Raw genomic sequence first — 16091 nt, forward strand, 5'->3', positions numbered from 1 at the left:
CCCAGCTCTCTGCAAACTTGAGACAGTCAGTTGAGCAATTTCTGAAATACTTTCTTAGACCCATCTCTAATATTGTTTCTTCTCAGCTGGACAATGTACTGTGAACGTGTTCTGGAAAAGCACAGCATATCATGTTCCATTTTTCTTTATAAATTGAAATCTCTTCTGAGCTAATTTTGATCTCTATATTGCAACAAGGAAAGAAGCCCTGGACCTGTAAAGAGAGGGGAAAATAGGGGGAAATCCAGACAGGTGGGAATGAATGGAGACATGAACACAAGGAAGAGGTCACATGGGCACAGAGTAAGCCACTCCACTGCTGGTGCGGAAAGTCTCATGAAATGGGAAAGTTCTTGGGAAATAACAGTTTGTTTCTTGGGAGCTCTCAGAGGAAGTCGAACTCAATTAACGCTGCTTTCATGAACGAGTGAATGCTTTTTCCCACACACCCTTACTCAGACACCACTGCCCTCTCTGTCCCCTCTCAAGAGGCACACAGTGAGCAGAGAATGTCCTCTCTTGAGAAGCTGCTATGTGACCTTCACTGGGAACGAGTATTTGTGTTGAGATGGAGAGTTGCGTGTACCGGACTCAGGTGAGCTTCCTTTCTCGGGCTTCATGCTGCTGGAAATGGGGTCTTAAGGCACCCACCTTAGTAGTCGTTAAAAAGGCAAATTAACTGGCCTCACCTCACACATGGGGAGGTATAACATGAGTGTGGGGACCCCAGAATCTGTTTTTCTGGGATGCTCTGTGGTTTGTAAGTGCATGAAAGTTTGATGAGCTATGGTTAGCAAAGTCATTATAAGCCTGGAGTTCCTGATGGCATCCCGTGTGGTTTTACAGCTACCATCTCCTGTATCCCACCCCCAGAGTGTCAGTCAGTCTGTGGCAGGGCACAGCATCAACGATATCTTCATGGAGTAGCCCAGGATATTTTACTGTGTGGCCAGGGTTAAACACTGGGAGGACCCAGGGCCATTTCTGTCAACTGGATTCAGGGTCTCGCCCAGGAGGAAACCTCCATGGGTGGGGCAGGGGGGGACTGCTCTGCCTAGGATTCGATAGGGGAGTCAGTATAACCCACACTCCCTAGATTGTAGCAAATTTACAGGTTATCTGTAGCAGGCAAGGAAACCCAAATATTGGGGAGGGGAAACTCACATTTTGGCCTCCATGTAGGAACTCCAGATGTGCACAGATTTTTTTCAAGCCCAATAGCAGTGGAAGTACAGTGAAACCATGCAGACCCTCACTGGCCATGGGGAGGCCTTTGGCTCACTGGGAATGTGCTAGAAGGTCCCTTGAGCAGAAGGAGAGGTATTAGAGGATGTGGGAGTAGGATCAGAGTACGACAGGATACGTTCCTCTGTGACAACAACAGAAAGAACCCTGGGCTTCTCAAAATCATTTCCATTGAAGCACATCTTCCCAAACCACACTTTAAGGTGTGCATCCCCCTTGAATCTTGGCCCTGTCATCTGTGTCATTTGCTTTGTTCATTCCCACTTACCTGGGTGGAAGCGAGTGTGTGTTCTGAGTATCTTCCCTTTATGGAGCTTTTTCTTCGCTCCAAAAATTGACAAGATCTTGATTTGAGACAGTGACACGTTTATCAGGAAAAAAGGAACATGATTCTTCCTGGGGACTCTACAATTTCCACTCAGCATTGTGCTCAGTAGAGAAGAGAGGACATTATAGAAGAATATAGAAAAAAATTTCCCCAGTTTACTGACAGCCCCTTTATAACGCTTAGTAAGCACATTCAATTTACAGATCTGAGCTCCACATCAAAGTACTAATATGGAATCAAACATAAGGCGTGGAAATTGAGGTTTAAGATTCAGGCAACAATACTTTATGACAATGAATTTCTATGATTATCCTTAACGTAAAGTGAAGGATGCAGATCACTTCACAAAAAGGGAAAGTGAAGGTCAATATAAAACACTATGGAGATTTTTTTTATTAAAGTTTTTTTTTTTATTGGGGAAGGGGAACAGGTCTTTATTGGGGAACAGTGTGTACTTCCAGGCCTTTTTTTCCAAGTCAAGTTGTTGTCCTTTCAATCTTAGTTGTGGAGGGTGCAGCTCAGCTCCAGGTCCAGTTGCCGTTTCTAGTTGCAGGGGGTGCAGCCCACCATCCCTTGTAGGAGTCGAACCAGCAACCTTGTGGTTGAGAGGATGCGCTCCAACCAACTGAGCCATCTGGGAGCTCAGCGGCAGCTCAGCTCAAGGTGCTGTGTTCAATCTTAGTTGCAGGGGGCACTGCCCACCATCCCTTGCGGGACTCGAGGAATTGAACTGGCAACCTTGTGGTTGAGAGCCCACTGGCCCATGTGGGAATCGAACCGGCAGCCTTCGGAGTTAGGAGCATGGAGCTCTAACTGCCTGAGCCACCGGGTCGGCCCCATTATGAAGATTTTACACCAACAAACCCCAAACAGCTTCCTTCAAAGAGGGTCACAAATTCAGTCATGCAAAGTAGAATCTCCCAAGAAACACTGTACAAATGAAAGAAACTGAACCGTGTGGGTGGGGTAGGACTTCTGCAAACGTCCTTCTGGCAGGGAGACAAGGTTCCTGGAGTTCTCCAACATCACGGTCCAGGTTCAAATCCTACTGAGAAGCCCAGGCATTCCCACTGCTCCTGAGAGAATTCTAAGGCCACATCCCTCAATATCTCAGTCCCTGCAGTAAATAACACATTTACCAAGTGGCCATGAACACAGTTCAAAACTTGACCAAAAATGGAAACAGAGTTAAGATAAGTGATTTTGACTCAGGTGAGTGACCTGAAATATAAAACTAGATTATTTCAACACGGTAAAATTCTCTAATATTTTTGCTAACTGAAAAAAGCGAATGGCATCCATGTAAAAACCCACCATAGGTAATCCACTTTGGGGAAGGTAAAATATGTAATTAAAGCATCAACACAGGCACACATATTTTTGAGTGTGTATATCCCATACAAGCAACTCATGGTGACTTTGAAGTGTATTTCTCAAATTATAACGTGCACAGCAATGAATTGGAGATCTTATTACAATGCAGGTTCCAATCCAGTAGTTGTGGGGTGAGGCCTGTGTTCTCCATTTCTAACAGGCTGGACACTCATGCTAATACCTCAGGTCCTAGAGTCACATTTTCTGTATCAAAGAGGCAAAACCTGATAGGAAGAATTCATTCATGACTTTGAACCGAGGCTGTCACTGCAATTACAGGTTCTCATATAATAGCAAAAAGGCTGAACAATTCTTTGTGAACATTTAATATACTACTCATTGTTCCATCAGTTTTTCATAAATTAATGCATAAAACTAACAAAAAACTAATCTGAGAACAATATTATTGCTTTTCTTTTATAAGAATATTTGTCTGATATCCAGCAAATGGTACAACCTGGGATTTTATGTAGTTTTTCTGACTTAGAATTTATTTAAAAGGAAGATATATACAAGGCCAATACACAGAGAAAATCCTAAACGAATAATCACAGCAGATTTTGTCACTGGGAAGTAATGGAAACAAGATGCTGAAATGAATTGACCAAAAAACTTTTACATTTTATGCACACATCCATATCTTTAAAAAGTAACTATGGGGACGACCTGGTGGCTCAGGCCGTTGGAGCTCTATGCTCCTAACGCCAAAGGCTGCCGGTTCGATTCCCACATGGGCCAGTGGGCTCTCAACCACAAGGTTGTGGGTTCAACTCCTTGAGTCCAGCAAGGGATGGTGGGTTCCGCCGGTTGCCAGTTCAACTCCCACAAGGGATGGTGGGCTGCGCCCCCTGCAATTAACAATGGCAACTGGACCTGGGGCTGAGCTGCGCCCTCCACAGCTACAATTGAAAGGACAAGAACTTAACTTGGAAAAAATCCTGGAAGTACACACTGTTCCCCAATAAAGACCTGTTCCCCTTCCCCAATAAAATCTTTTTTAAAAAGTAACTATGTACATGGTAAAAAGTGACACAGTGGAAAAGTTGTAATGTCACTGAAATTAAATATTTTCAATTGCATAAAATTATACATCTATTTGTGGATAAAGCTTTTTGTATTTTAAAAACACTATGGACACACCCAATGACGTAAACTCATAAAAGGCATTATTTATGAGTGTGTACTTCACTGAAAATATTTAGTTATCATTGTGCTGAGTTGTATCTTAGAATTTTAAGACACATGAACATCTATTAACTGTATGAATCTATTTTCTTCTTCTGATAATACAATGACATCATGGAGAAGAATGTATCAGACATGACTTTGGAATAAAATGGAAATATAAAGAACTGAGGCCTGACTTAGAACCTCTAGTTGTAAAAAACAGTAACTCTAATAAACAAAGGTCAAAGCCTTTATTTTCCAAAGCAAACAACAAAGACAAACTCAGAAGAAAGGAGTTTCCAGAGTAAATGTCATTCTTTATACACAACACTCAGTAAATCCCCCAAACTCTTAGTGAAAATAGGAAAACTGTTACCATTATAGAGGAAGAATGGGGCATACAGGACCTAAATCAAGTGGATGAAGGTAACATCAGCTATGAGAGGACAAATTGGTGTGAGCTGCCTGATGCACACAGATGAACATATCACCTATCTTGTTATCATTGGGGAAAAGTGAATTAGGATATGAATCTAATCACAAGGAAACAGACTCTTGAAGTACATTTCAAGCCACATGTAACTCCCATCTGCTAACCTTTAGTTTATTTTTAATAATAAGTCTTTCCTTAGCACTCTAGACAGCAGGACTCTCTTTCTATCCTATTTGTGCATTTTCTGAATCCTGGTCTCCAGCAGAGCTGATGGATCATCTAGATAGGAGCTAAACATGAAATGTCCTCCTTCACTGATATCCCAGGACCCGACCTCATCGCCAGTGCAAATCTTGGCTACCAACACATTCCTGTGTTGGACTGTCACAAAGGGAACACCTTTAATAGTTGCAGATGGATTTATGTCACAGAAAGGACGGCGTGAAGAGTGCCTCTTGAAATCTTCCCTGAAATTTACAACAAATTGAACAGCTATAATTCCACAAACGACTCCCTGCATGGCACACAGGCAAGCCTGAGACATGCAATTGGAACCATCTAAAGGTGTGAAAATCAGGTGAGCAGGGGAGGAGGGAAGTAGGAAGTGCAGACGCAGGCTTCAGAATGCAGACTGGAGTTCAGAGCTCCCTGTATTCCAGAGCTTACTACAGTCGCAGGAGAGGGAAGAATTCAGACTGCTAGTGCTCCCCTTATAGCCCACAGTCCCGCCTGTGGGATCAACATATAACACAGCTGAACCCAACATGAGGAAAGGGTGAGAATGGCAGTTTAAACCCTCACTGCCTAGCAGAGGATGGAAAACATAGGCACGGAGCCTGGTCGACACCTCGCTACACTCCCAGAGCTCACCTCAGTTTGCCCCACATCCACCCTCCCAGTGCTAACATAGGTTTTCTTTTTTCTTTTTTTTAAGCAAGGCACAGCTCAGAGTGGCCCATGAGGGAATTGAACCAGCAACCAACTGAGCTAACCGGTCACCCCCCCTCCCAGTGCTAGAAGCAGAACAGTAGCAGTAGCAGTGTCAGATCAAAAGAACAGCATATTTGCAGTTCTGAGAACTGCAGCCCGCAGCCAGGGACTCACAGACCAATTAATTCTGTGAGCAAAAGGGAGGGGACTGTAGGGGCAAGACAACTCTGCAGGTAGTCACCATTGCTCACAGCCACCTCTCACACCTCCCACCCCCAACACCCCCACCTATCTGGGCGGATCCCTGCAGGAGTAAACAGAGCCACTGAAACACACAGGTTGAATCTGGTTGCAGGAAGAGCTTTGGGACTTCAGAAGCTCTCTATATCCCCCAAGGAGGTAGTGCCCTGAGACCCAGGAGACCTGCTCACAGATCAGAAGCCCACCTTCCAGGGAAACCCCCATACACACACACACATCGTGTGAGAAGACAGAACAGTGCAAGAGAAAATATAAAGCTACAGCATGAGAGAGAATAAAACGCTGCAGTGGGAGAGAAAATAAAACATTCCACCAGCACCTACTGGAAAACAAAAGACCTTGTCCTATCAAACTGTTACAGAACCCACTCCTGTAAATGCCCAGAGAGAGAAATAATAATTCATTAATTGCCATGAATAACTGTTGCCTTACAGCTGCCAGACCATTTGTTCCCCCGTGCTCTTCCCAGGATTTCACAAGGGAGTGTCTCAGCACACTAAGGCCCGATGGAGAGATATCGGAAAAGCTCCTTTGAGGGGAAGTCTCAGCAAACTAAGACCCGATGGAATCATATCGGTCCCTCCCCTTCAATGGACTCCTTGGAGTTGTGCGTGTGTGAAGGCAAAGTACAAGCTGGAACACAATGGGAACTTTCGGAAAGACGGCCAGCAGGCTACGTAACACACAGATCTTGAGATTAACAATCTTTTACCTCCTTGGAAGTTAACCAATAAAAGCTATGTGTTGGCCCAATTCGGGGCTCAGTCCTTGAGGCTTGAGTCCCTTGGCCCCGCTTGCACTCTATTCTTGACTGCTGTCTTTTCTCAGCCCTGCGTCGCCCTTCTCGCTTCCCACAGCTCATGTCATGCTGGACGCGACAGATAACCAAGGTTAACAAGGCAACACAGAAAGAAAATGAAAAGTCTCCAGAAAATGAACTTCCAGACATGGAAATATATGACTTAAATGCCAGACAATTCAAGATTGCAGTTCTAAAAAACAACAACAACCAAAAAAACTCAATGAGATGCAAGGAAACAGACAGGCAGTTGAATGAACTCACAGACACAAAGAACAAAATGAAAATTTTACCAAAGAGATTAAAGTTAAAAAAAAAAAAAAGTAGTTGCAAGTCAGCAGTTGAAGATGTAAGAAGTCAGGACGTTGAAGTGGACAGAAGCCCTGGGACACAGGAAAGAAGTAATCTAAGGAGTTGGCCTTGACTATCGTAATAAAAAGAGAAAAACAACTAGTTGAAAACATTGGTTAACAAGGAACATAAAAAGCGAAGAAGTAAAGATTTGCAAATTCTAAATATATGACATTAATGGAAAAACAATAAGAGCCCCTCAATTGAGACATGACACATACCCGAGAACCTGCCATTTGTATCTCTTCTTCCTCCTCATACAGTGACATGGGGAGTCACACCTGCATATTGAGAATCTATATTTAAAGGCACCAACAAAGACCTTCATCTGTTACCATTCCATTAACAGGCAGGACCCTGAAATACAGAGGCCCCCCTTCCCTGTCCTTAGTCACAGGAGTCAGGGACAATGAGCTCCTACATGGAGACCAAACTGACAGTTCTATGCTGTCCTCAAACACCCTTTTCGCACAGATGCCCACAAATTCTGGTACAGATGGGGGATGTGGGGTGCATGGACGTGCCCACCTTGCAAGCCTATGTAGAGCAGACTTGAACCAAAGTATGGCTTCAATTTTATTTCTTGTGACTTTGATACATTAGCATTTGTTAAGCAGAGCTCCTTCGTTGGATGCTAAGCCCACAGTTCAACAAAATGACAGGGAAACTGAAACAGCTAAGTTTCTTATCCTCACAGGTCCTAGAGGAACGACACAGTACACCTGGAAAAGCCACATGGGAAGCCAAGGCAGGATGCACCAGAGAAGGGCACGACCCAGGGCACATGCCTTTATTAGGGTTCATGAACGAAGTGATTTGGGGTTCTCAAACTAAGCCAAGATTGGTCAATTGAAACAAAAAAACAGCAAGGTTTTGGTAAGCTTTGCAGGGGTCTATCTCAGGGGTATACAAGGTAAAGTCCCTCAGAGGCAGGGGACAGTTGCTCACAAGGGCTGCTGGAGAAGTCCTATTGAGAACTTACATTCACTTGTGAGTTGTGACCTGTTGTCTAGTGTATGCACTAGTGGGAGGGGCCAGTGTCACTTCAAGGCAACTTGGCTACACAACATGGATTCTGAGGCAGCAATATGGTAGTTTAGCTAAACTCTCTATAGCACTACAGTATCACCTTTATTGTTACCATTGAAAAGAATACAATATATAAATTATGGGGAAAATAGCCTCATATTATTTGCAGATTAAGGCCATGGGGAAAAGGGATTACTAGTGCTCTCATTCCACTGCTTCACCAAATACTGAATTGTTGATTACAACTGTGACTAAGGTGGGAGAGGTTAACATTCGTGGCAGGATAACAAGTCATTAATTACACATCAGTGTTAGTACATTAAAAAACATTTGCCTTTATTATTAAAAATATTAAGTCCACACATAGTCTAAATAAAGCATGGCAAACCACCTGTAGGACCCATGGACAAAATACAGATAACAAGTATTTAAGAAGCATTCTGGTTGTTCTGATATAACAATCTTAGAGCTCCGTTTTCCATGGGTTTGAAGACTGAGGTTCATTGTTTCAGAAATAGGGATGTACAATAATTATGCACTTAGGGATGAGTTGTTTATACTTTCTCAGGTATCTGAAGACGTCTTTATTTTAAGCACATCAAATAATATTCAACGACTGTTATCTTTTGGCTACTACAAAGACGCATCAGGATTTTAATGAACTGCTACCTATTTTCCTTCAAGAGCAATTGGTAAAATTAGTTAAAATTCAGAATGTTCCTGTCTTACATTAATGCAGAGACTGGTGCCCTGAAAACCTACTTCAGGGTGACTTACATCAATGTTCTAAGTCAACCAAACAGTATCTCCATTTAGATTTCTTCCTACATTGTGTATTACACTGCCCTCAGCCTTCCAGGGAAAAGGAGATCTGAGTGAATCCCACCCAACAAACAAGGGCTTTCAGATTTCCGAGGCAGCAACAATCAACCCATGATTAACACACACACGGTATAAAAATATAGTGTCAAGTGACTTTATAGTGGATTCACATAAATATCTATTTCCTTATGGAAAAAAGTCAAGTAATGTCAATATATACAAATACATTGAAAGTACACCTGTCCAACATCCCTCCTTTTCTTAAGTTGAAAAATACTATCAAGAATGTTTTCTAAGTTTTTTAACTTTTGCTTATTTTCTTTAAGCATTCTGATTTAGAGTAATATGTAAAGAGTGTTCTTGACTATTTTCTAATGTCAATTCTGTGATATTTCAGATTTGATTTTCAATGCACACTCTCCTACATTTTTTAAAATCTTTAAAGTTACTTTATAGGATGAATTCTGTGGGGTTTTCTGAAGTATTTTGGTCAAAAGTCTCTCATTGTACAGTACAATGTAGAGTTTCACCCCAGTAAGCATTCTCAGATATTGAGTGAAGCTGGAGGGCCACAAACAGGGTTTTCCAATTCTTCACTTTTAAGATTTCTGTCCATTATGAATTCGCATGTGTCGAGTAAGCTGTGAACAATGAATAAAGGCTTTTCCACATTCTCTACATTTGTAACGCTTCTCTCCAGTATGAATTCTCTCATGTGCAGTAAGATTTGAACGGCGGTAAAAGGCTTTGCCACATTGTTCACATTTGTAAGGTTTCTCTCCAGTATGAATTCTCACATGTGTAGTAAGTTCTGAACAGTGAATAAAGGCTTTTCCACATTCCTCACATTTGTAAGGCATCTGTCCCGTATGAATTCTCTGATGCTGAGTAAGACATGAACTCCGAAAGAAGGTTTTACCACATTCTCTACATTTGTAAGGCTTCTCTCCACTATGGATTATCTCATGTCTAGTAAGATGTGAACGCTGATTAAAGGCTTTACCACACTGTTTGCATTTGTAAGGCTTCTCTCCTGTATGGATTCTCTCATGTACAGTAAGATGTGAACGCCGAGTTAAGGCTTTGCCACATCGCTTACATTTGTAAGGTTTCTCTGCAATATGAGTTTTCTCATGTCTGGTAAGATTTGAACGCCAATTAAAGGCTCTGTCACATTCTCTACATCTGTAAGGCTTCTCTCCAGTATGGATTTTCTTACGTCTCTTTAGACTAGGTAATGGAGTAAAGACTCTCCAACATGGATTACATTTGTAAGGTTCCTCCAAGGTGTCAATATTCTCATGTTCAGTAAGATTTAAAGATCGGTTCAAAGATTTGTTACATTTACATTCCTTTGTCTTCTCTACAATATGACGGTTCTCATGTATAAGATTTGAGCGTTGATCAAAGATACTCCCACATGTACAATGTTTCTCTGGATACTGAGTTCTCTGATGCTTATTAGGATTTGACCCTTCTCTAAAGTTTTTCCAAGAGTCACTGAATTGATAACTTCTCTCTCCATTACACGTACTCTGGTAATCATTGAAGACACAAAGGACTTTAGTAAGGGTTCTAATTTCATTAAACATGTCAAGTTGTTCCCAATTACTCCATGATACTTATGGAAAGATGATGCTTGTATTCATTCATACCCTCCCACATTTTGGAAAATTACAGAATTTGGAACCAGTAGGGATTCTTTTGGGGTGAAAGAATAATGAATCCCTGGTTAAGGCATTTTTAGATTGAGGAGATTTAAATTTCTATCTTCCATTTTTATATCTCTGGATTTAGGAATTTTGGCTCAATGTTTAATCCAATCCAACATTTTAAATGAGTCAAATGATTATCGCACCATGCATTAGGGGACTTCCCAGATACTCCACATTTTCTTACACAGAATATGTATCTTTATAAAACTGTTTTCTGTCTTCACATTCAGAAATAAATTATGCTGCAAAGGTAACTCCTTACAGTGACAGTTTTTCCAAGACATCTTATATCTTTCATGTCTTTTAGCAACAGGGATTTTATTATGATTAACGGTCCCAGTTTCGTTATGTCCATCATAATCTCCCTTCGGCCCTTGATACTCCCCTCACATCCCCACTTTTTCATTAAAGGTAGATACTCAAGGTCACACCTTCGATATCTTACCAGAAGCATTCTGTGGAATGAATCTTCTATGTCCGGTTTTGGCAACAAGCCCTGGGTGTCCGCAGAAGACAGAGCTGAAAGGCAGCAAACAAATGATCACTCTTTCAACAGTCAGGTAAATTCTACCATAAAAATTTAATACTTATTATAGGACTTAGGAAGATGGCATAAAAGCAAGCACCAAAACTTCACTCCTTTGTGGCGAATACTGATAATTTCAGAAGGGAGTTAAGAGTTCACAACATACCCAGGAAAGTATAAAAAGAGAAACACTCACATCAAAGAGGGAAGAAAAGTTGCTTATATTTGCTGATAAGCTGCTAACCCTCCCTGGCACACTATGGCAATATTGTGAGAAACGCCAATTCCCAGGTTCTTCTCAGGAGGGAAATAGCTGAGCATGTTGTGTGTCCAATGGTGTCCCTTCATTGCAGCTGCCTCAGGGACTCGTTTATCTTCTGCATGACACCAAGTGCTAAGGGAATGGCAGTGCATTGTCAATGCATTGTGGTGGCCACTAACAAAAAAGGTGATTAATTGTTCAAATACCACAAAGACTACAGTACTGAAGACAAACATCAAGAATAGAAAGATACCATTGCCTCTAAACAAGAAACAGAAAACATTTTAAAGTGGAAAACTACACACAAAAAACAAAGAGAATGGGGTCGGTCGGTGGCTCAGGTTGTTGGAGCACCGTGCTCCTAACACCGAAGTTGCCGGTTGGATTCCCACATGGGCCGGTGAGCTGTACCTTCTACAGCTAAGACTGTAAACAGCCCTCCCTGGAGCTGGGTTGCTGTGAGCAGCCAGCCGGAGGTTGGTAAGAGCTGCCATGGGCTGCTGTGTGCTGCCGTGGATTACAGTGAGCTGCCACAAGTGGCCGGCAGGCAGACTGAACAGCGAACAGCCACCGTGAGCGGCCGGCAGTTGGCGAGAGCTGCAGTGAACAGCCGACCGCCGACCGGTGATTGACAGCCTCAGCCGGGGGAAGCACAAGGCTCACAATACCAGCATGGCCAGGGAGCTGTGTCCTACACAACTAGACTGAGAAACAATGGCTTGAACCGGAGTGGGGGGGTGGGAACAGGAGGCGGAAGAAGGGGGGGGGACAAAAACAAAGCAAACACACATCCTTAGAACCGATTTGACAGGCCTCAGAATTTCAGGTACAGCTGCCTTTTACATGTGTCGTCCTGTACAAAGCAAGTCCACAAAGTCAGGGATGGTAGCTGTTTCTTCCCCCAAAACTCAACATAAGATCACAAGGCATACAAAGGAACAGAAAAACATGGTCCAATCAGACAAACAAACTAAATCTCCAGACACTGGCCCTAAATGAACAGAGCTATTAATAACCTGACCAAGATTTCGAAATACACTCTCATAACTTTAAAATATTTTAAGTTACCCCCATGGTAACCAAAATATAATAGCTGTATCAGGCACACAAGCAAGTCACTGCCAAGAAAAAGTCAAAGAAAGAAAATGGAACACAGTTGAGAGGGGAAAAATGGGACAAAGAAGCTACAAAAAGGGCAAAAAGCAATCTAAAATGGTTATAGTAGTCCCTCCCTCTCATTAACTGGTGTAAATGAAAACATAAAACGCCCCCAATAAATAGACATAAGTTGGCTGAATGGATTAAAAAATAAAATCCAACACATGCTGCCTAGAAGAGACTTATATTACATGTGAGGACATAGGACATAACTAAAAGAATGGGAAAAGGTATTCCATACAAATGGTTACCAATAAAAAGCACAAGTGGCCAAACTAGCATTACAGAAATATACAATAAGTGTCAAAACTGTTACAACAAAAGAACATTATATAATAAAAGGGTCGATTCACCAAGAAGCTGTAACAATTGAATTTATGTAAAAATTGGTGCAGCAGAACAGTATGGTGGTTCATCAAAACATTAGAAACACAACTACCATATGACCTAGCAATTCCACTTCCGGACATTTATCCAAGCAGTACCAAAACACTAATTTGCAAAGATATATGTAACCCTACATCCATTGCAACCTTATTTACAGTAGACAATATGAAGTAGTAATCTATGTGTCCATTGATAGATCAATGGCTAAAGATGTGATCAATACACAAAATGGAATGTTATTCAGCCAAAAAAAAAAGAGAGGGAAATGCTGCCAGAGGCAAAATCATGGAAAGACCTACAGCGTACTAAGTGAGATAAGTCAGACAGAGAAAGACTAATAGCATACAATTTCATTACTATGTATAATCTAAAAAGTAAAAGCGAACAAACAAAACAAATCAGAAAAAGTCACGGATACAGAAAATTCACTGATAGTTGCCAGAGAAGAGAGGGCCATAGGAAGGGAAAAAAGGCGAAGGGGGTTGAGAGGTATAAACGTCTAGTTATGAAATGAGTAAGGCACGGGATGTAATGTAGCAGAGGGAATATAGTCAATGATATCGTGATACCTTTCTCAGGTGACAGATCACTTAATATATGTAAATGAAGAATCACCATGTTGTACAACTGAAACTAATATAAAATTGCATGTCAACTATACTTTAATAATAGAAATAAACAAAAAAATAAAATGGTTGACCACATTTTGGACCACAATGAAAATCTGAATATCTTTTTACTGTTTCAATTTTTGTAACAAAAACGTATTTTATTTATTTATTTATTTATTTATTTATTTATTTATTTATTTATTTTTTAAGGCAGGCACAGCTCACCGTGGCTCATGCGGGAACCAAACTGGCAATCTTGGTGCTACCAGCACTACATTCTACCCAACTGAGCTAACCGGCCACCCCTACTTTTTTATAATGCAAAAAACACCAAAATAATGGAAAATTTTTGAAAAAAAAGAGGCCATCTTAGAAGGAGCTGTACAATTAAGAATGAATTAAAAAATTTCATTAGAGTTGACATAATATTATCAAAAAATTTGTATGTAAACTCTTCTGTATCAACACATGTTTATTCCAAGAAAGAGCCCACAGCTGGAATTGGAATTTAAATGTGATTAAATATAAAGTAAACATAATTTCATACACTTCAGATTTTTATCAAGGGAAATTTTAACCAAGTTTTTGTTTTTGCAATCCGTAATATCAAGTTCTGAACTCCCACGTTTGAAATCAAATATTACAGAGCAAAAACAAACAAGTCATCCTCATCAAGAGTACAAAAGGAGAAGCCACAAACTGGGAAAGAATATTTGCAAAAGACACACCTGTAAAGGTCTGCTATGCAAAACACACAAAGAAGTCTTCATATTGATCAATAACTACCAACCCGATTAAAAAATGGACCAAAGCCCTAAACAGACAGCACACTAGACAAGATATACAGAAGGCAAAATAATATATAAAAAGATGCTCCACATCATATGTCACCAGGAAAATACATATGAAAACAACAAGAAGTAAACACACAGCAAATTAAACACCACTACACACCTATTAGGAGGGGCCAGAGCCCAGAACATGGACGACACCAAGTGCTGGTGAGGACGTGGAGCAGCAGGAACTCTCACTCACTGCTAGTGGGAACGCAAAATGCTGCAGTCTCTTGGGTACAGTTTGGTGGTTCGTACAAAGTTACACATCCTCTCACCATATTATCACGCAATTGTGCTCCTCCCTCAGCAGTTACCCACAGAGTTGAAAATGTTTATCCACCCAATAGCCTGCACGTACACGTTCACTGCAGCTTTATTCATAATTCTAAAACTAGGAAGCAACCAAGATGTCTGTAAAGAGGTGAATGGAGGAGTGAATGTGGTGCATACCGACAATGGAATATTATTCAGTGCTACAAAGAAATACAGTATCAAGCCACAAAAAGGCGTGGAGGAAACCTAAACACATATTAAGTGAAAAAAGCCAATCTAAAAAGGACATATACTCTATGATTCTAGCTATGACATTCTAGAAAAGACAAAATGACAGAGACAGTAAAAAGATCACTGAGGGCCAGGGTTTAGGGGAAGGAACGATGAACAGGCAGAGCACAGAGAATATTCAGGGCTGTGACACTACTCTGTATGACACATGTCATCATAAATGTGTCCATATGCCCAGAATGGATAGCCACACTGAACCCCAAGGTGAACTATAAACTCTGGTGGACAATGATGCATCAATATAGCTTCATCTCTGTAATAAATGTGCCGCTAGGGGGAGGAAGTCACGAAGATAAGAGGAAGGCTGTGCATGTGGGAATTCTCTGTAACTTCTACTCAATTTTGCTGTAAACCTAAAACTGCTCTTAACATAAACGTCATCCTCAGACTTCTGCTTCTCTGAACTATCTGATGTCAGTTTCATGTTTCTAGGTTTGTTATGCCTATACAAACATACACGTTTGTGCCCGCTAGTTAGAAAAACACAAGGACATATCACCTCACATCAATTAAGCAGACCACTAACAAAGAAGCACAAAATTTCAAGTGTCAGCAAAAATGTGTAAAAATTGGACACTATTAATGGTTGTATAAACTATATCAATTGGTGCAAACAGTATGAAAAAGAATATGAAGGTCTCTCAAAAGACTGAAAATAGAATTGTGCTACGATGCAACCATCCCGGTTCTGAACACATTTCCAAGACACTTCAAAGGAGGCTCTGCAAGAGCCGTGTGCACACACATGCACACTGCAGCATTACTCACAAAAGCCTGTAATACACGGAAGCAATGCAATTGGCCATCGATAGATGAATGGGCAAAGAAAATGTAGCATATACATACAATAGAATATTCAGCCTTCAAAAAGAAACAGATGCTCTCATCTAATTCAATGTAGACAAACCTTGAGGACATTTACATAAAGCTCATGAATCACAAAGACACAGATACTATAAGAGTCCACTTCCGTGAGTCACCTAAAGCAGTCCTCCTTATAGAACAAAAACAAGGGTAGCAGCCAGGGGCTTGGGGTGGAGAGAAATGAGGAAGTGGTTGTTTAATGGGTACTCGGTCAGTTTTGCAAGATGGAAATTTTCAGAGATCAGTTGCACAACAATGTGAATATACTTAACACGACTGCACTGTATGGAGGGTAGAATTTTAGTCACAGGATTTTACCAAAATTGAAAATGAAAAATAATATCTAAAACAGATACAGTTATAACACATTTCAAAAATTATCTGGACTTCAAAAAAGTGGTTCTCTCCCACAGAGAACACAAAATCATC

At 41.0% G+C, this 16091-nt stretch overlaps 1 protein-coding gene across 5 annotated transcripts in view; it reads right to left on the reverse strand.

Moving 5' to 3' along the window:
- Positions 1–16091, reverse strand: part of LOC109459446 (KRAB domain-containing protein 5) — a 144282-nt gene that overhangs the window by 61998 nt on the left and 66193 nt on the right. For 2 of the 5 annotated variants that reach the window (XM_074315924.1, XM_074315923.1), the window contains exons 5-6: positions 10900–10973; positions 8227–10274 (exon numbers count right to left, since the gene is read on the reverse strand). In XM_074315924.1, coding sequence (XP_074172025.1) covers positions 9339–10274; positions 10900–10973 — 1010 coding nt within the window. In that variant the 3' untranslated portion in view covers positions 8227–9338. Of the gene's footprint in view, positions 1–8226; positions 10275–10899; positions 10974–16091 lie in introns of those variants that run through there. The other 3 variants (XM_074315928.1, XM_074315926.1, XM_074315921.1) reach the window with 2 other exon arrangements.

The sequence above is a fragment of the Rhinolophus sinicus genome, linkage group LG11 (genome assembly GCF_036562045.2).
Source record: "Rhinolophus sinicus isolate RSC01 linkage group LG11, ASM3656204v1, whole genome shotgun sequence".
In the NCBI taxonomy this organism is placed as follows: domain Eukaryota; kingdom Metazoa; phylum Chordata; class Mammalia; order Chiroptera; family Rhinolophidae; genus Rhinolophus; species Rhinolophus sinicus.